The sequence below is a fragment of the Benincasa hispida genome, chromosome 8 (genome assembly GCF_009727055.1).
Source record: "Benincasa hispida cultivar B227 chromosome 8, ASM972705v1, whole genome shotgun sequence".
Classification (NCBI taxonomy): Eukaryota; Viridiplantae; Streptophyta; class Magnoliopsida; order Cucurbitales; family Cucurbitaceae; genus Benincasa; species Benincasa hispida.
Window position 1 is genome coordinate 36,558,666 of NC_052356.1, and position 21,990 is coordinate 36,580,655.

Sequence of the window (21,990 nt, forward strand, 5' to 3'; positions counted from 1 at the left end):
TGCCTCACTGCATTCAAAACACTAAAGGACGTTTTGACTACAACGCCAATTCTAATCGCACCTGATTGGCCAAAGCCATTCGAACTAATGTGCGATGCCAACGGATTGGCGATGGAGGCAGTCTTGGCACAAAAAGTAAAGACAATGTTACACCCCATTGCATATGCTAGCAGAACATTAAACTCCACACAGGCGAATTACACCACCACCAAGAAGGAACTTTTAGTGGTAATTTTTACGATTAAAAAATTCAGACCTTACTTTTTGGGGTCAAAAGTGATAGCCCACATAGACCACTCTGCGGTAAGATATTTGATGACAAAAAAAGATGCGAAGTCTAGACTAATCTAATGGGTTCTCTTACTCCAAGAATTTAATATGGAAATAATCAACCGAAAGGGAACAGAGAACCAGGTCACAGACCATTTATCGCGATTAGAGAATCTAGAAGTGGATCACATCCAGTCGGAGGTGAACACCTTATTTTCTGATGAGCAATTGCTTAAGATTGAAGAACTACCCTGGTATGCAGATATTGTCAAGTTCTTGATCTACAAACAATAACCTGTAAACTACACATCCCATTAAAAGAAAAGGCTCATTCATGAATGCAAATTTTACTACTGGGACAATCCGAATCTCTACAAAAGGGGACCAGACCAGATATTGAGACTCTGTGTTCCAAAAACTACTTTCCATCACATATTGTTTCAATGTCATGAATCACCCTATGGAAGGCATTTCGGTGGGCAGTGCACAGCAACAAAAGTTTTGCAATGTGGGTATTACTGGCCCACTCTGTTTAAGGACGCACGACACTACTCCATGAAATACGATAAGTGCCAACGCATTGGAAGCATTTCAGAAAAAAAATGTGATGCCAATGAACATCATATTGGAGGTAGAGTTATTCGACATCTGGAGAATAGATTTCATGGGACCATTTCCATCGTCAAATGGTCATAAATACATTCTATTGGTTGTCGACTATGTTTTTAAATGGATTGAAACTATTTCATGCGTTGCAAACAATGCGACAACAGTCTCTAAGTTCTTGCAGAAAAACATCTTCACTTGTTTTGGCACCCTATGTGCCATAATAGTGACAAAGGGACCCACTTTGTGAATCGATTGGTTAGTAAATTGTTGATCAAATATAATGTCCACCATATGATCGCCACCACATATCACCCTCAAATAAACGGGCAAGCAGAGGTTTCTAACAGAGAAATCAAGTCAATCTTAGAGAAAGTGGTGAACCCATCGCAGAAAGATTGAGCCATGAAATTGGATGATGCCTTGTGGGAATATCGGATTGCTTATAAGACATCCATAGGCATGTCACCATATGCGTTGGTATTTGGAAAGACTTGTCATCTACTGTTAGAATTGGAATATAAGGCGATGTGGGCAGTTAAGAAACTTAACTTTGATCTTAAGGCTATAAGAGAAAAGAGAAAACTTCAGCTACTAGAGCTGGACGAGTGGAGATTACAAACATATAAGAATTCTAAAATTTACAAAGAATGCATCAAGCGATGGCATGATAAGCGTCTTTGCGAGAAAAACCTCAAGGCAGGTCAAAGGGTATTACTATTCAACTCTAGGTTGCGTCTCTTTCTTAGAAAACTGAAGTCGCGTTGGTCCGGGCCTTTCATAATCAAAGAAGTATTCTTGCATGGAGCGGTGAAATTGACCAACGAAGATGGGACCAACGCATTTAAAGTGAATGGAAAAAGAGTAAAGATGTATCATTGAGGAGATTTCCAATGCGAAAAACCTCCATTGACTTGGATAAGCCAGAATAAAGAAGAAACACTCAGTCCCTATGATGATAAGCGACATACATTCATCTGGGACGAAGTATATCCTTTTGAGTATCCTTTTTGTTTTTCTTTCAAGAATGTATTTTATTTTCTGCATATTTACTACTCTTTATGATTATCAACTTTTTTTTTCGTACTTCTAATCTTTTTTATTTCATCATTTTGATCGTAATAAACGAATGCGACGGAGTAATACGATGGGCTTAAAACATGTGATCGATGGAGCTTTCAATTTTTTTTTAAAAAAATTATCAACCCATCACAGGAAAGGATGCAATCACAATGATGCGGGCAAAAAATTAAATTTGGGGGTTGTGTCCTTCTTTGCCTCATCTTATTTAAATTTTTGTACTTCTTACTTTCAATTTAATAATGCTGAATTCTACTATCGCATTCTCTCTCGTTTGGTTCAATTATGAATTTTTGATTACTTGATTTGGTTGCTGCAATCATCCTTTGCCCATTATGAATTCAATGATGAAATATATGCTTCTTTTCTTATCACATGAACTAGTGTCAGATTAATTTCAGGACAATCGATTCACCAAATATTTCTAAAATTTAGTGGTTTACAAGCTTTACTTCAAAACTATTTTTACAAAATTTTCTGAGTCCATCGCATGAATTATTTCGTCTTCAGCAATAAGGACATTGCTGCGTGTTAAATTTGGGGGGAGAGGGGTGTTATTTTCAGAACTTCATTTCAATTAAAAAAAATTTTTGAGATCGGATCCCGCTCCATAAGTATGATGTCCGCATGACACCCGTGGGTGCAAACCAAAATGAAGGTGGGAAACGTGATCAACACAGAAGCTAAGTGATCACAACTCCTCTGCCAAATAAAGAGATGGCATGAGTTTTGACTAAAAAGAGTGTCTCGCTCATAGTTGGATGTCCGCATGACACCTGTGGGGGCAAGCCAAAACGAAGGATGGGCATTCGGATCAGTGCAAGATCACAAAACGAATATCTGAATCATGCAAAGGCCGAAACCGCTTGAACACCTCGGTTTGATAAAATTTAAAATAAATTATGCGATGTCCTGGGAAATGAGTAAAGATTTTTTAAAGATTAAGCTTGCGGTCCCTAAAGGTTAGAAATATTTTAGGAAGAGATTAGAATAGAAATTAATAAGGCATTGGTTCAACGATTTGAATAAGGCACCATGAGAAGCCTAGGCAAGGTGAAGGCGATTGGAATTTTGAGAAATCTTTAGTTTATTCTTGAAGGCACGCATTGTTTTAAATTTGGGGGTGTGATAACTGGTAGAAATACAAGTTATTAAAGTTCAAATTATTAAAAAAAATGGGAGAAAGTGATGGTAAAATAGGCAATATTACGATTGAATGCGACAAACTAAAAGAAAGTTGCAATCGCTAACGCTCATCGCATAAAAATAGTTAAAATTGCATTATTTTGTGTGGGTACAATGCGATGACGCGCTTGAGTTTGCGATCCAAGGGCACAATCCAATGGCACGTTTGAGTTTGCAATCCAAGGGTACCTCAAACATGATCGTGTGAAAACCTTCATAAAGGCGAAAACATAATAAAACATGATGGGACGTAAAGTTGATAACGATCAATTTGGAAATATAGTTGACGGCCGTTGAAAGACCATACCGTTGCAAATACATTGAACTTTCGATGACTATCAGACGGCATAACAAGGTATGAAAATTAATGCTGCCCATCAACGCAATCATTGATGAGAAGAACTGCTTTGCCTAGAATTCTATAAATACCCAACCAAACCAAAAAGGAGAGCACGCGAGGAGGCAAGGCGAAGCCGAGGGAAGGGAATTCTTGAAAGGAAATTAATTTTTGAAGAGGTCGAGAGACTGCCGAAAATAGCACAAAGGAGAGACACCCAACCCTTACGAGAGCAAGATTCTACAATTCGGAAAAGAGTTGAAGTGATAAGAGCAGTGTAAAAAGCCAGAGGAAGCAAGATATTGCTTACCTGGCTTGTACTTCTTACACCATTTATTATTTTGTACTCAACACTTTGTTTGCAATAATGGAAATTTCATTTCAATTTATGATCATTCTCTCCCCACCATGCATGAGTAACTAAATTTGTGAATGGGTTGATAAGTACTTAGCTGGCATGACTTAAGCTATGTACTTTATGTGATCATCTTGTCTTATGTACGCTTCATTCATCATTTGGAGTACTTGAGAGAGTAGTCTAAAGACAGAATCTAGGCTTGAGAGAGTCAGATTAGATCGCATTAGCAAGAGTAGAGACTTAGAAATAAGTTCTATCTGCTACATTCCATACACATTGCATACATCCTAGAAATAGGAAATGTGGCATTATGCATTGAGAAATGTAGTGCTTAATATTTGTGTATAACATGATTGCATGACTTGTACAAAATTTTAAGAAATGCTAGCTAAATCTCTTCTCAACCCCTTCATTGCATACTTGTTACAATACCACCCTTTCATTGCTCTGCATTTAGTTCCATCGCATTAGAAAATCTAAGTTAAATCATCATCTACTTCTTTATCACCGTCGCAATAGGATCAGAGAGTCTGTCGCAAATCTATTTAATAATCCCTACATTCGACCTTGGACTTACCAAGACCCTAAGAAGGCTTATACTTGGGCTTTGTTAGGAAAACTTGCATGATCATCGCATTCACACATCCTTACATCGCATGATAAATCAACGCATCACGTATGCTTAAATAAGTCTACTTGGTCCATTGTTTGATTGTCGAGTCCTTTCTTTAAAACAAATTCACATAGAAGATATTAATAATACTTTCTTAGAAATCAAATATAGAAATATTTTTTTTTTTTACCGTGAATTCTTGTATGTATATGAAAGTCTTAGAACCAGTTGTATGAGGGAACTTTAGAGCTGACTAATTCCTTTGATTAGTTTCTGCCACTTTCTAAGAAAATGAGAAATTAAGAGGAAATGAGTAATTGAAATGTTAGTAAACAAATAATAATAATAAGAATAATAAATAAATAAATAAAAGTTCTTACTTTCCATTCAGTGGATTCAAACTTGATGCATAAAAGGTGCCAATCTTCGATGGCATCTTTAAGTCGATCAGTGCTTGTTGCCTTAGATTTTTTTATGAATTTATGTAAAAAAAAAAAAGTAGCAAAGTCTTTAAAATAAATGCAAATACAACAAACTTTATAAACACTATTATTGATAGACTTTTATTAGTGATAAATTTTATCGTTGATGATAGACTTTTAGCTAGATCTAAATTTTATTAAATCTATAAATTCTTTTACATTATGATATATCTACCAATACTTTGAGTTTGATTGTTATATTTATAACTATCCTTTAATTAAAAGTAAGTTACAATACAATTTTGTTCCAATATTTTAAGATTTGATTTAATTTCAATATTTCTGCTTTGAATAAATTTATAATTCAATCTTTTATCTACTAACCTTTTAACCATATCCTTTTTAACATATTTACTATATTTAATATTTTGATAAAATTTAATTTGAAGGATTAAATTTAAAATTTATTAAAAGTAAACTAAAATTCAACATTTGAAACTACATAAAATAAAATTAAACAAATTCTATGGAACAGGAACTAAAGTTAATGATATTTTAACCACACAAAAGTAAGATACTAACTATAAAAGTACAATGATAATAATAATAAATGAATATAAATGTGGAATAGTGAATATAATTGAACAGTATATCGTGACTTATTTTCTATGGAAGTTCAATTTTCTACATCTCAATTATACTTAATTTAGAATTTTCTCTATTTAAAATCTACTTTCAAATATTTAAATTTAATCTTTATATTTTCAATATATCTTAAAATTAGTCCTGTTTATAGTACACTTTAATGAACCATCTAAGGGTCCCTCCATTAAAATTAGCCTTCATCTTTAGTTTAAAGTTAATTTTAAAAGACATTGAAATAAAAATTATAATTTCTAATTCCATGATAAAAATGCACAATTTGAACAGGTTTCCAAATTTGGAAAACTTGTCGAGATTGATTTTTTTTATAGAAAAAGTTGATCCCAATCGAATAGTGAAAAAAGTTTTCCGCTTTATTAAAATTACAAAAACTAAATCGATTGTTCAAAATAGGAAGATTTTAAAAAAATAAAAAAATAAAAAAAAACTATTTACACAAAATAATAAAAATTAATATTATTTAAGACTAATAGAAGTATATCATTGATACTATGTGTCAATGACATCGTCTGTATCTATCATTGTTTTTTCTTATCATTTCTTTAAATCGTTTGATATATTTTTTTTTATTATTTCTGTAAATAGTTTGACATTTTTTTATATATGAAAATTTTCTTTTAAAATACAAATGTTAAAATAAAATAGATATTAAAATATAAAAATATAAATTTAGACCTTTAAAATAAAAATGAGAAATAAATTTAAAATATTAATAGAAGTGTTTTTTTTAACCTACTACAAGATATTTTGATTTTAAGTTAAAGGAAAATGTGGTTGTGTGACATCAAGAAAATGATCTTTATAAAATTAATTAAAGATTGAATGCATGACACACCTAAAAAGCTTCAAGGGAACAATTTTTATAACATTATCATTACTTTTATGGTGGGATTTCAATTTTAAGCATAGTGAATGAAAGATGCATATTTAAGAATTATCCATTATGTCAAACAAATCATATGTTGTGAATTTTTTTATTAAATATAAACAAAATCATGAAGCTGTACACATATTGATAATTTTGATTCCCCCCATCCCTAGATTCAGAAGCTTTTGTTTTAAACAATTAGAACAGATGGGAAACTAAGATTATCCCATTTTAATAAATGATGAAAGGCAATAATTAATTCCAAACCTCCTTATATCATAGATCATATATTAAAAGTTTAAATCCTTATTTTAGTGAATATTTTATATGTCTCCAAACTTTATCTTAAAAAATGTGAGTAGATATATAATTCGTAATGTTTGTGTGTCCTTTCAATTTAATTCATTTACTTAAAATAGTTTTAAATTAAAATTTTATGTTTTAGTATTTTTCAATTTAATCCGAATATTAAATTTGGTTCATAACATACTTTTATGATATAGTACTAAATCCCGAGGAATATTGAAAGAGAAAAAAAATGTCATATGAAAGAAGAAATTCAAACTTTTTACCGATGTTTTAAATAACTAGGAAATAAATTAGAAACTTTTTTCAAACTTTTAAAAAATATTTTAAATCACGTGAATTGAAATCTAAGAAATAATTTTAAATTAATTATTTTTTTTTGGAATGAGAAAATTTTGAAATGAATGTAACTATTATATGTTAATTGAAAATTAGAATATTATAAGACTAATTTTTAAATCGAAATCTTACCAAATTCAAGTATTGTATTTAGGAAGTTTTATTTATTTACTTTTTTTAAAAAATCATATGGTTCAAAACAAAATAATTTTTATTAGCTAATTTAAATATTCAACAATGGTGAAATAATAAATTGAAAAAAGAACTGACTATAAAAAAAATGTAGTAGCAATAACAATGAATGTTCATAAATTGATGAATAGAAATGTAATATTTTATATATTGAATAGAAGGTATTAAAATGAGAAAATGATAATAATTAGAGAATTAATTGGAGTATAAAGAGAGTTGAAATGGTTGGCTGGTAGGCACAAGAGACCTGCTACACTATTCTACTAAGAAAATGTTAAAAGTCAATAATACATTAATCAAATGGGAGCTCCCCATTTTTTGTATATACCAAACCTACTCCATTTCCCTAACTGCTTAATTTAAGTACTTTCCTCTTCCCATCTCCAAACAAACTATTTTTATTTTATCATTATCTTTTTGTGGATGAATTATTATTAGCATAGGAATCCAACCACCAATATTTGGGAAGGGTAATTGTTGATTTACAATTTTTATTTTGACTTCACTTACTTTTTTTTTTTTCTTTTTAAACTTGAAACAAAACATTGAAACTTTAAACTCATACTTAACATAAAATTTAATTTTACATCTATCATATGATTAAGTTTTTAAATATAAAAAATATCCTTCGATTTTTTTTTATATCTATAAATGTTCAGGTCAACTTACGTGCATTTCGATTAACTTTATGGAACAATCCGCTTGACTTTACAATATTTGGATGTCAAGAAAACCCATAGGATATTAATTCTTGGTAGGTGACCACTAAGGATTGAATCCATGACCCTTTACTCTTCTGTTTTTTTTTTTTTTTAAAGTTCCGACTACCACTAGACCAATCCATGATGACCATATATCAAAGGACTTATTTGACACAAATTTACAACTCAAGAATTAAACATATATCTTAATCCAAAAAAGAAAAATGAAAAAAACTAATATTTTAGATCACGTTTGATAACCATTTCATTTTTAGGTTTTGAAAATTAAGTTTATGTGCTCTAAATTTTTCACAATGATTTACATTTTTCGTCAAGTATAAGAGTTGAAATCCTAATCAAATTTTAGAAAAAACAAGTATTATTATTTTTTTTAATTTTCGAATTTAAGCTTTTTTTTAAAAAATAATTATAAAAATAGATAAAATTAGAGGTTCGCTCAATGTTTAAAAATAAAAAATAAAAAATGAAATGTTTACAAACAAACCATAATTTTCAAGCTTTGTATCTGCTGATTAAGAAAAAAAGCGTATTTAGAAATAAACAAACGAGTTTTAGAAAGTTACGAATTAATTTTCGTATTATTTTATTAATGATATGACATTTTAATTAAAAAAAAAACAAAATTTGTATATTTAAAAAACTATTTCTGGGCATGGGCCCAAAGGTATCTGGAAAAATCTGTACCAAAAACGTTGATTCTTTGCCGTCCGTCACAATAGACTGAGAGGTACTCCCTTTCACCGAACTGATTCAACGTCAACGTAACGTTAACTTTAGACGAACGTTACCGAACCTAGGCTCCGGGTTTAGCTTCAGATTATCCAAACCTCTTTAAACTTGGGAAATTTTCTTACAATTGAAAAAAAAAAAAAAAAAAAAAGAGAGAGAGAGAGAGAAGACCGAGTCCGAGACAGACAAACTCAAAAGATCCCCTTCGTTCACAAGGCTTAGAAAAGAACCGGATAGTGTCACCGATACACAGTTTTTTGGAGGGACAGAGCTAAGACTTTCTTTTTTCAACACCTGATTTTGAAGGTTTTCTCTTCCATTCTCATCTTCTTATTCAACTTCCATTGTTTTATTTTTCATTTTTCATGCTTTTACATTTTAGTTTTCTGCTTTTCTTGTGATCATTGGGTTTTAGGGCTTTCTGTGGAATTGCATGTTGTGGGTTGAATTTTTTTTGTCTTTCTTTTGGGGGTATGATTTTGGGTTATTGTAATCTTAGCAATTGGTTGAAATTTGAAAATTTGAACTTTGGTTTCTTATAATTCGTAAGGTGGGGTTAGTGAAAGTCGAGGGATTTCTTTTTACTTTTTTCTGCACACATTTTAGCTGCGATGGTTTTGTAGGAGAAAGGTGCTGATTTGTAGTTGGATTGTTCTAGAAGAAAGGGTTTCTATTTTTTTGTTTTTCGTGGGGAATATACTGTTGTTGAAAAATAATAGTTTCAAAAGTTGTTGATCAGAAAAATGAAATCTTTTGTTTTGGGGGAGGAGTTCATTTTAAGAAAGTGACCTCGCCTTTTATGATGGAATTACTTGGAGTTTGAAGCTTTTCTTATGGTTTCTCTTTTTCTGTAGCTGAGGGTTTCGAGAATTGAGGGAAATTGAACACAAGAGAAACGTTTGAAGGCATGTGTTCTCTTTTTGCTTTTAGAATCCAACTTCAATCTATTTTTATATACAAGTTACTGTGTTTTAATTTCTTTGAATAACAGCTTTAGTAATGCGAGATGTGAAATAAGGGCAATACATTGTCATTTCTCAAAGTAATGTCTTTGATGATGCAGGAGCTTTTGTTTTTGTACAAGAATGGGTGATCACATGGTTTTGTGCGTGGACCGCCTCATTACACCTGAAAGTTTGCAGTCGCTGCAGGGAACTACTGTTCAGGGATCTTCTTTAGAATCTTCATCTTCCCAAAATTCAGAGCCACCTGTTTGTGCTATAGCTGTTGAAGGTGTGGATGAACATGATGGATCTGAAGAAGACCCACTTATTCAGACAGTTGAATGTCGAATATGTCAAGAAGAGGACAGCATTAAGAATTTGGAGGTTCCTTGTGCTTGCAGTGGCAGCTTGAAGGTATAGGTACCAGTACCATTTACTAACACTTCTATTGCAATGGTCCTTGTAGTTTAACAAAATGGTTCTTTGATCAAGAGACAAGTTAATCAGAAGAAGAGTATATTTTGATTTTTGTGAATGTAAAATGCCTTGTAGAGTTATTGTTATACTTATACCCCTTGTGAAGATGTGAATCCGTAGGTGGGGGTTTGCTTTGCTCAGTTAACTTAAAGGTGCACGAAGAGCCAATCGTGATTATCTTTATTGCTTCTGTGCACCATTTCTATTTTTCAAAATGTGAAGAGACTTTTATCTAACTTGAATTTGTGTGGGAAGAGAGCATGATACAAAGAGTTCATTTTCAATTCTTAATTTTCATCTGTATTTTTGTATTTGTTGGTTTTTGTCAAGATAATGGGATCACATAATGCCATGGGAATGTATAACGTTCTCTTTCTGATAGAAGTCATTTCAAGCCACACCTTCGAGGAGTTGTTTAATTAAACCCTGTGTCAATGCACCTTCGAGAAGTCTGATTTTATCATTATTATTACTGATAAATTTGTTCTGTTTTAGATGCTTCTGATTCTATTCATTTCTCTATTCCAGTATGCTCACAGGAAATGTGTCCAGCGATGGTGCAATGAGAAGGGAGATATAACCTGTGAAATCTGTCATCAGGTAAGTAATATCACCACCATTAGAAATCTGGAATATTCGTTGTTATATTTAGTTTCTAAGTGTATTCTTCTGGCGATTAGTGATCAACCAATCAAACCAAGAAGTTAGTAGAAATAAACGATCTTTTTATTGGGAAACTACAAATGTCTGTACCTTTGTGTATGGTGAATCATTGGTGTTATCAAGTGTACGTGTCATGCTCATGAAAAATGATGCAGATTGGGTTGTACATTGATGTGTGTACACATAATGAAATATTATTATGATGTTGTAATTTCTGACTTTTTTGCACAATAAAAGCCTGTACTCGAATGCTTGGGGAATATTAATGATGGCTAAAGTCTAACTATGTTATGTGGATGCCAGACTTTCCTCCCCACCCTAACTTATGTAATTCGTATCCTGATTCTCTCAAGTTTTATTTCCCAGTACTGGAAATTATTTTCATTGATGGGAAGAAATCAACATGTTGATAATTTTATTCACCTGTTCTCAGAATTATCAGCCTGGTTATACCTTGCCTGTACCTCCCCCTCGCTCGGAAGATGCCACCATCGATGTGAGGCAAGTTTTGATTTACCTAGTTAAATGATGTGTACTTTGGTTCATGAATTTCTTCTGACACATAGGTTCTGAAGGTTCTATTAATGTTCATTCTAACTTTTGGTTCTTGAATTCCTTCTCTATTTTTTCTACTACTACTGCTACTACTGCTACAGTGGTGGTTAGATCTAATCTTTGGTTTTTTGGTTCCTCAAATGTGTTTGCAGTGAAGGTTGGGCAGTCTCTGAAACTGCTTTAGATTTGCATGATCCACGACTTTTGGCTATGGCAGCAGCAGAACGCCACTTTCTTGAGGCAGAATACGATGAATATGCAGATGCCAGTGCGAATGGAACGGCATTTTGCCGATCTGCTGCTCTGATTGTGAGACTCCGTCTTTCTTGTTAGATTCTGTATTTTGTTAATCCAAAGTTGGTTGGAGTCTTTCAACATCAAGATGTTCTATAGCTTTATACCCTTTCTTAATCTCTCTCCACATATTCTATCTGTTTTTTTCGCACCATAATGTTGATTATTACTGTTGTTTTCGCCACAGTTGTTGGCCCTCTTACTGTTGAGGCACGCTCTATACCTTACAAATGGTGATGGAGAAGATGATGCTTACACTTTCTTCTCGGTAAGTAAGACATTCAATTTTTCCCTTTCAACAATACTATTATGTTTGTGTACTAGTTATTGTTAACTTTTATGTGCATTGACAGCTTTTATTGCTGCGAGCTGCCGGGTTTCTTCTTCCCTGCTACATAATGGCATGGGCCATCAGCATACTACAGCGTCGAAGACAAAGACAGGTGTGTACTAAAGATTATGCTTCACATTTGCAAAACATTAGTAATCTTCTGGTTTTCGTGCTTCAAAATGTTTATGAATAACCTGAATTTATTGTTGTTTGATCTTTCACTTTTCTTACAGGAAGCTGCAGCGCTTGCAGCCACTGAAGTTGCATTTATGCTGCAGGCAGCACAAGGTCAGAGCCTTCAGTTTACAATTGCTCCAGGGCCTGTGGTTACACCTCATCAAGAGCCACTCCAATAATAATGTTTCTTTATGAAGTGCATAGAGTTATTATATATATTAACTCCAACCTAAATTTATTCTACTGCATTTCACCATTCCCTTCCCCCCCGTTTTAAAAAAATGTTATCAGTAAACTGTAATTTCCTATCTTCCACTTAGTATCCACTGCAAGTTTTTTCTTCGTACTGCTTTAAACCTGTCTCTTGCATTATGTATCTTCATTTTCTGAGTTATATCTTGTATATAATTCTGGTTATCACCTAATCAGTGATGGTTACCCCAGAGAATTGAGTTGCTTTGTTCAAAAGGTTCTTCCTGTATAACCATTAATATATGATTACTGATGTATGATCTACTTGAGTTATGTTTAAGTTGGTAAGATTTTGGGTTGTAATAAATTTAATCAATGAATATGTTTCAACACACAAGCTCTCTCATGATCCATTTCTTTAGAATATCTATAACTTTGCCATAGATGACCAAGCAATCAATTATTCCATCTTGGTGTATGAGTGACCATCTAACTATACATTATAATATGCTAAAAGTGCAGGTTTATCTTTAGTTATCATGTTATAAAATACGTTTAGAATGTACTTTAGCCTACTTGCATGATCTTTAATAAAAGGAACCTATTTTGAGGCAGTTTTAAACAAAGTAGGCTGTGGAAGCTGAAGGATGAAACAATTGGGAGAGGGAGGATGATTCAAAGATGGTCGGTCTTCATAAGTTCTAAAGGGGAAAAATAAAGGAGTTTGGTCTCAGTCGAGGGTTGGGCAAACAAAAGAGATCCCTAATAAAAGCATTAAAGAGCTACACTGAAGCATAAAATGAGAACCCAAGACTGGTTCTCAAGACCAAATTTTCTTGCAAGGACCAAAAGGAAAAAAAAGCTTGCTCTTCTTTTTTTTCCTTTCTAGTAGAAGCTCTGTTCCCCTCTCTGGTTTAACGTCTCCGGACGGCTATGTGTCTATTCAATTCGGATCTCTCTCTCTTTCTCACTCTTGCAGGCCAGAAAGAGATATTTTACAGAAGAAAAGGGGATTAGTGTCCTATTATTCTCACATGCTTACATAGACTAAAATGTTAAAGCATTTATCATTTGTTATAATAATGTTTAGAGACTTGACAATTCAGTTTGGCATTTTATGGTTTGATGACATGGAATGACAGCTAACTGAGGCCAGTCTTGGTCTGGTAAAAAAGGGCAGTCCCAAAATTGGAACAAGATGTAAGGAACTAATGAAATTCACATCACAAGGAAAAAGATCCATATTCCTTGTCTTCTCAAAGATATTGTTCCATTCAACCTTTTCTTTTCTTTTCCCCTTTTAAATTCAAACCTGTCAAAGTCCTCCTAAAACAACCTCATATTGTTTCTTTTGCAGGCTTATCATAAGATGAATCTTAGAATTCCCTACATGTTCTGGGCCCCAAATATGTCTTTTGCTTTTTGGTCATCCTATCCCATAAAAGATGAAACTCCTAACTTCTTACCACAACGTGCCATCCTAAACTTTGGCTCTGCACATTTCATAAGACACATCCTTCTCCTCTCCATTCCCTCCTCACTGAACACAAATACTTTCATCCTTCTGGTTTCAAGTATAAATGGGGTTTTTGATTCATAGGATGGCCACGCTACTTCTCTGTATTTGGTTTTTGGCTCTTCAACCAGAAGGAAGCAACGGGCTGAGAAACATTGATCTAGCACTCAGATGGGATAAAGCACACATTCCCGTATTCAATAGCTTCAAGTTTGTGAAGGATGTATCTGTTGAGGATGACTGGGGAAGAGCATTGGCTTTTGCACCAGCACCTTTAACAGGTTTCGATCCAACCCAATTGAATAAAAGAAGGATACGAAGAGGATCTGACCCCATTCACAACAAATGTTGAGACGAGAAGAAATGAAGTAGATACAAAGACATTTCATGTCCGTTTGCTTCCAAGAAAAATAGAGTGGTGGGAAGCCCAGTTGATGAAAAGATGATATCCCAGACAGTTTATCAAAGATTGTTGGTAGCTTTCTTGTAGAGTGGAAGATTGAATCTATTTGGGTAAGTAGCTTCAGTGCTGTGCAAACCCAAGCTCTAACAAAACAAACAGCTTTAGTTGGATGTAAAAGAAAGAAAGAAAGTAAAAGGTTTCTTCTGTCATACAAATAGGTAGATGCTCTGTAGAAAAATGTAATCCATGTTTTCTATATATTTTTTTTTTCTATGCTTTATTTGTTAAGCAAGAGCATATCTAACAACCATTTTCTATTCTGTTTATCTTGTCTGTTGACAATTTCATATGACTTGACAATAATTCATCAAGTTTTCATTTGAGACGCGCCATGTTAAATCGAGTTTAAAGTTATCAAGTTGAAGATTGATCCTAAGATGTAAAAAATGATCTAAACTTGAGTAACCACAACTCTTAATAATTGGATTGTAGAGAAGTGAATGTAACAGAAGACATGGTTTATTTCGTCAGTTTTCTTACCAAATCATTCTTTCTGTTTTGATTTCACCATGTTCAGAGATGTCTTTGCTGGGATTGACCCAGATTTGGACGCTCAAGTATAATTATATATATAAAAAATGATAATTATCTTAATTACAGTTTGGTTACTTCTGGTGTTTTAAAGAGAGAGACCTCGGATAATGTATGCTGTCAAAAACTGAACAAGAATGAAGATGATAAGGTCTAAGGCTGCAATAAACTCTACAAGTTAAGTGAACGAATAATCGAGTAGAGATTAATTCTAGACAGCCTATAATCTCAAAACTACTCTGTTTTGAGTTCAAAGATTCAAGATCACAGCAATATGGAGAAGGGATTATAGATCTCAGTGACTACAAAACTTCCTATGTTCATTGATTTCATTATCAACTGTTCTTTAGGAGAAGTTGAGATCTACGGTACCTGTTCTTCCTATTCCGATTAGATTTTATTTTTGACACTTTACGTGACACTGCTTGCCAAATCATATCAACAGCATCACCACTTTGAGATGGATACTGATATTCAAATTCATGCACAATTTCCTTTATTCTATTCCACATCTTTGTCCACTTATCTCGTCCAATTCCACGAAGAAGATTCAGTAGATAACCTTTCCTTATAGAATCTGCTGCTTGGACAAAGACGCAAAACTCTGAGTAATCCAAGACATCTTCATATGGCAGCTCAATATCGTCACTTATAATAACAGGAACACAATGACTTGCAATAGAATCAAAAAGTCGATTAGACGATGGGGTGTCTCCTGCAATATTGAGGCAGAACTTGGATGAGGCCATTCCTTGGCCTGCCTTGTTGATTCCATTCCCCTTAACACTTCCAAAAGTAAAATGAACGTCTTCCTCATCTTTCAGAAGGTAATATAGTTCTTGGCGAACTACTCCTCCCTGAAGACAAATTCAAACAGAAAATTAGATTGACTTTCATCAACTTTAATGTTATCAGTTATTGTAAAAACACAGGGTCACTAAAAAGGACCTAAGAAAAAGATGATAAAGGTGAGCAATGCAACAGTAGAAACCAAACACACAGAGGAAAAGCAATTTGACGTCAATTGGTCCTTGAATTATAAAACGAAGGAATTCTTTTAAATAGTTATGAGTAATAAAGGATAATTCTTTAGTTTATACTAGTTATGTTAATGCATGTCTTTGGCTTCTGCACTGTATATAACAGGATTGATCATTCCACGATATCATTAGGTGCAGATGCATCCAATAAAGCATTAAATCAACAGTTGGCCATATGTTACTGTGCAATGCTTGAAAACAACTCATTGGCAAAAGATCATCCAATTCCGATTATGCATTGAATTGGAGATCATAATGATTTAGTTAGAGTATTACACACATTGCTTCTTGCAATACTATAGTTCATGGCCTTGCTCTGACGAACCTATCATATAAACATCAAGTTCATACATTAACCAAAAGGGGAGTTCTATCATATGCCTTTTCCATCAGTTCAAGCTCTTTGTAATATAAAAACGTGATTGCCAATGAGTCTATCATATACAAGATCATAATCATGCACTTCCCATCAACCAAAGGGATTTAGGCAATGATATGAAACACCAACGCAGAACATAATTTAGGCGTAAAGTAGACTGATTGCCAGAAAATAAGGTTAAAGAGAAGAAACTCTGAGAAGTATAGCACATTAATAAGTTTCTCAAAGTCACAGAAAGACTTACATCCTTCCTGTATATAGCTCCTTGAAAGTACACCAAAATAGGACGCTCGTCAAATGTAGCAGATTTGGTACTAGGAACTGTCTTCACTACATGTCTGTAAGGAGCAATAATATCTTTTTCAACATTTGCAATTGCAGCTGGGTACCTTCCGAAATCTGCAAGCACAAACATAGCCGAGCCCAGTTTCTTTCTCGCATCCAACATACTATTTGGGTGGTGTGCAATTATGAGATGATCCTTTCCACCCGTTCGCCTCCACTCCTTCTGACCTAACAGAAAATGCATCAGCCTCTGCTGCAATATCTTGTTCACATTAATCTTCTGCTTCCCATGTAACTTAGAATGTTGGTTGTAACTCAAGGATGAGAAAAAAGGCACAAAAATGACATCTGCTTGACTTGAATTCTTCACCCTAACAGCTGTGCAAGTATGATCCACATTTGGGACATTCGATGATAAAAGATCAAGTGTAAGCCAGTATTCCATACTGTGCTGTAAATTCAACCCACCTGGGTATGATGGGATTTGACTTCTATTACTGACATCAGGCCAAATTTGATCTTTCTCTCCCTTCCATCCCAATAATCCAAAGTGATATAAAGGTGGAAGATCATACATGAATACTCTCAAACGAGCCTTTGCAGGATCACAACCCAAGACTGACTGATTTTCTACAGAATCTTCATTCTTGATAAAATTAGAAACTGGATAATTAATATCCCTATCTCTAATGGCTTCTTTGGATTCCACAGGAGGAGCTTCCACAGCTTGTGTAGGAAGCTCCATTGGTTCATTCTCCACATTGGGCTTTAGGTAATTTGAAGTATTATTAACAACAATGAACTTGAGTACTGAACTGGGGAAGAATGAATTGTAGTTGGATTGTAGAATGAATAAAGAAGAAAGGATAAGAAGGAACATAGATATGGTTATCAAGTACAAAAATAACCTAGTGGGAAGCATGCTTTTCTCCGACATTGCTGAAGACAAGTCCGTCAATAATTCAGAGAATTAGAAAAGACAACAATCCGCCAATGCTATAGTCAAACAAGTTAAGAAGTTTCATTCATAACCAGAGGCGATAGAAGGTTGAAATCAAGTTAAAAGGGATCCCATCCCATTTTGCATCTATTAAAGGATTTTTAAGAAACCCTTTAAAACTAATCCAATACCCAATACTCTAAGAATCAAAAGAACAGAATCCCCTCATTTTACAATAGATATTCGAATGGGTATGTATAAACTCAGAAGAAATGGTAGCTATCGAAATCTTTGGATTTCTGCTGAACCCAGAGGCTTCTGGTTTTGCATTGTGAAACAGAGAAAGAGATTAATGGAAAGCTTACAAATTACAGTGCTGAGCAGAGAGGATGTTTGATTGAAGGTCATTGTTGAAGAAAAGTCATCTGGGTTTTGAGGCATTAATGATGGAAGATCAATTGGAAGAAGAAAGCTTCTGAATTTTCTACGGCGAATAATGGAACTAAACAAACAAACTTCGAAATAAAAGAAAATCCCACTTTATACGCTTTGACCAATTATTTTTCAATATATATTTTTTTAGTGGTTTTTAACTAAAATACAAAATCCTCCGTTCATTAGCCACTCTATTTATTGCGTGGTTACCATTTAATACCATATTAATTATCTTCAAGAGCAAACTAAAAATACATATTTTTTGTAATTTTGTATGATTTATATTACCACTTTAACCTCAATTATTGACTTGAAATCCTAATGAAATAGGTTTTATTTTTATTTTTTAAAATGAAGTAGTTGAATAAAGCTTTTCTTGTGGCCTCTTTCTTTTATTAATTATAAAAAAAGAAAATTTTAAAAAGAAATCCACACATGAAACAAATACTCTCAACCTAACCCTCTCTAATGTTAATTTCATGCGCATGAAGATAAAATGTGTGACTTGCTTTGCTATTATTAAGTACCTTAATTTCTTCTTTATTAATAATCATTCTTTTTTTTTTTTAATAATTGACAATGACTTTATTTCAGCCATAAATGGTAGTACTTTTCTCTCTTCTCTTTAATAATTTAGTTGGGCTAAAATAATTTTTGGGCAAGGATTCAGTTCTCTGCTATTAACTTCTTATTATTATTATCAATGTTTACTCTTAAATGCATTAATTTTTTATGGACCTCACTACCAGAAAGAAAGAAAATAAACCACCACAATAACCTATTAAACACAAAAATAAACTCGCACAATTCAAGAAAAAAGATCCTACATAGAAGAGCTAGACTATGTAGAACAAAAAGAAAAAAAGAAAAAAAATCTTAGATCAAATAATTAGACTAGTCATGAGAAAATCACAAGGTAGCACCATAGTCATGCATCTTACTCAAAATATGATAAATAATAACACACCAAATAATTATCTAGACCTCCACGCATTCTATTTAGATTTAGATTTTTTTTGATAATATGAGAAGTGGGAAAATCAAATCTCTAACTTTGAAGTGGATAGTATAAACATTATGTTAGTTGAGCAATCAACGAAAAATTATTTTTAATTTTAAAAAAGAAACCAAATTATAATTACACTCACACAAAAATAAATAAATAAATAAACAAAGAGGCATCTGTTTGGTTGAAAAGATGAAGCAAAGTGGGAAAAAGATAGATGTGATGTGTGTGGAAGTAGCAATTTTTTGCATGTTTTAACTTGTAAAGGCATCAAACCTATTTGGATTCCAAAAGTATTCAATTACAATTCTATTTTATTTTAGGCTAAAGTATTATTTCGACTCCCAATAATTCATGAAAATAGTCTTCGAGTCAATTTATTTATAAATATAGTAAAATATTATATTCTATTAGTGATAGACCACAATAGACATTTATTAGTATTATGGTTTATCACGACCTATTATCTATAAATAGTGATTTTTTACTGTATTTAAAAATATTTTTTATTTAGTATCCTATTTCTTTTTATAAATTTTAAAAAGCATGAGATAGAAATTTATTGAAAAAATTAAAGTAGAAAAAGAAGAGTAAGGTAGAAGATGGAGATGAGAGGTGGAAAAATATAAGATAAAGAAAAGGAATATTGTTAAGTTATTGTTACCAGAAGGTAAAAAAAAATGAGTCGTCCTTTTTGTAGATTTGAAAATGCCTCGATATTTACGCTTTTGATTTTATGTATTAATTAAGTATTAGTGTTGGGAGTAGTGAGAATTAGTTTTGAAGTAAAGGTTATAACTGATAATTAGATGAGCATTAAAAATAAAAGTGATTAAGTGGAGGATGAAGGTTGAAGGTTGAAATAGGCAGGCCAAAACTAGGGTAGGGATGATGGTCACATGGTCACTGCCTAACTTGTAAAATTCTATAGGAAAGGAAAAATCTACGAATTTAATTTGACACCATCAAAATTAAATTTGAAATGGTTTTTGTCCATTTCAGTATTTGAAAATCAGGTTCTTAATTTGTCTTTTTGAATAAGTCAAGTTTAGTGTCATTTTCAAGTTTAAATTTTAGATATTTTATTTTAGAAGTAAAAAGTATATCATATTCATTTGGGTAAGTTTTCCTTTCTTTAGAAACAAAGGCGACTTTTTGAAAATTGATTTTATTTTTATGATTGGGAATAGTATTTATAAACTTAGTTTTCAAAAAATAAATTATTATCGAACATGATCTTAGTTTTTGGCTTTTGGTTTTTAGAGATTGAGTTTGTGAAAAATTATTGGGCACTTACAAATGGGCGAAACAAATTATATTAATTGGGCACATAGCCCACATATTTAGTGTTTACAAAAATGACAAAAATGAAGCTCAACACAATGAAAGATGTAAAATGTCACAAATGCACTTACTATTGAGATACGCTCAATACATTTGACACATTACTGATATACACTTGATACACTTAATACTCACAAATTCCATATCTATTTGTTTCTCCCTCTCTCTATCAATTCATTCTTTGCCATAAGGATCAGAGTTAGTTCATACATCATAGTCGCAAAGAAGAAGAGAGAGAAAATTTCTCTCAGCCAGTGAAATTTAGTGACTTAAGTGAGAAGTGGTGGCAATACATTATAGACGACGGATGAACGACGGTGATGGTAAGCAGAGGTGAGGGCTGAAAGTGGAATAGAAATTGAAAGAAAGGTTTAGAGAGAGAGAGAAACTCGTAGATGAAGCTTATCGACAGTGACAACCAGCAATTGACGAGCGATATGGTTGGCGATCGATGGATGAGTAGTGGTACAATGAAGGCAAGTAGTGGTCGATTGGTCGGATTACTTGGAGACTGGAACGTGAGAGTGAGAGACATGAGGAGGAAAAAAATTGAGGGTAAAACAGGAATATGGAAAAAATCAAAATGAAAATTTGAATTTTTTTGTTATTTCTACAAAATCTAAAAAATCCAAACTACATTGGCAATTCCCCTAATTAGTTTTTCCACCTATTACAATTTTCCAAAAATTATCTCTGCCATAAGTTTCTATGTTTTGTTTTTCACTTGCTATCATTGTTCTAAAAAATTAAGTAAAAAATTTTTGAAAGACAAAAATAAATAGTAGATTTCAAATTTTGTTTTTATTTTTAGAATTTGACTAGGATTTCAAGTGTTTTTTTAAAAGGAATATAAAAACCATAATTGAAAATTATAAATTTTAAAAACATAAAAATAAGTCCAAATCATTATCAACTTTTCAAGCTTTGTTATTTAATGGCAAAGATAACTAATTATGTATGAATCGTATGGTTCAACATTTTGATTATATATATATGAATAATATGATAAATAATTAGTTTGATCTAGTGAGAAATTTATTTCTTTGAATTCAAATTATTAACATGGAATTAACTATTCAAATATCCTTTTAGTGAAAAATTAATGGTACAATTTAAACTTTTCAATATAATTTATTAAATTTAATTGAATATTTTTTTAAAAATAAACGGAGATAATTCTTGTCGAGATCCCTACAAAATTAAATGGAAAAATTTGCAAGAATAAAAAATGGAATGAGGAGTGGGGACAAAGAACATCAGTACAAGTCATCTTCGACCCCATCTCGTCTTTGAACATATTTAGTTTAAGGGTTGAAATTGATTTTTTTTTAATAAGAAAAAAATCCTTGGGATAAATATGTGCAATATAGAAAAAGTTTCATACCTGATCCATATTTAAACATAAACTTTCTTATATATTCCATATTTTAGCATCGACTTTTAAAAGAATTTTCTACATAAAAGGCCTTAAAAACAGGCTCATATTACATTAATGTCTTGAACATTTCATTATTTTACAAAAAAGATCTATTGATCTCCTTATTTTCTCTAATATCAGTGACTATTTATAATTTAGCCCTCACCTACGTTATATATATATCACCCTCTCTCCTCCATACATTTTCTCTCTCCTCCATGCATATTCTCTCTCCTGAAGGATCTCTTATTTAAGAGAACCAGTGAGCGGAAGCAAAATCTTTCTAAGTCCATTGTGAAAGAATTAAAAGT

The 21,990-nt window shown here is 32.5% G+C and overlaps 2 protein-coding genes across 4 annotated transcripts; one reads left to right on the forward strand and one right to left on the reverse strand.

The window, feature by feature from the left end:
* Positions 1-8,816: 8,816 nt before the first annotated feature.
* Positions 8,817-12,656, forward strand: LOC120083491. 3 transcript variants are annotated; one of them, XM_039039266.1, is made up of 9 exons: positions 8,817-8,996; positions 9,545-9,595; positions 9,754-10,048; positions 10,640-10,711; positions 11,208-11,275; positions 11,482-11,638; positions 11,811-11,891; positions 11,977-12,066; positions 12,188-12,656. In XM_039039266.1, exons 3-9 carry the CDS (start codon positions 9,776-9,778, stop codon positions 12,308-12,310), a joined length of 864 nt encoding a protein of 287 aa, XP_038895194.1. In that variant the 5' UTR covers positions 8,817-8,996; positions 9,545-9,595; positions 9,754-9,775; the 3' UTR covers positions 12,311-12,656. The 3 variants fall into 3 exon arrangements, with proteins under 3 accessions (XP_038895194.1, XP_038895196.1, XP_038895195.1); XM_039039268.1 differs by lacking the exon at positions 9,545-9,595; XM_039039267.1 differs by lacking the exon at positions 8,817-8,996 and having other exon boundaries at positions 9,003-9,595.
* Positions 12,657-14,941: 2,285 nt separating this feature from the next.
* On the reverse strand, positions 14,942-17,993 carry LOC120082566 (probable arabinosyltransferase ARAD1). Its single transcript, XM_039037798.1, has 2 exons — positions 16,497-17,993; positions 14,942-15,690 (listed from the first exon to the last, which is right to left on the reverse strand). The coding sequence occupies exons 1-2, from the start codon at positions 17,472-17,474 to the stop codon at positions 15,169-15,171; spliced, it is 1,500 nt and encodes a 499-aa protein (XP_038893726.1). The 5' UTR covers positions 17,475-17,993; the 3' UTR covers positions 14,942-15,168.
* Positions 17,994-21,990: the final 3,997 nt, after the last annotated feature.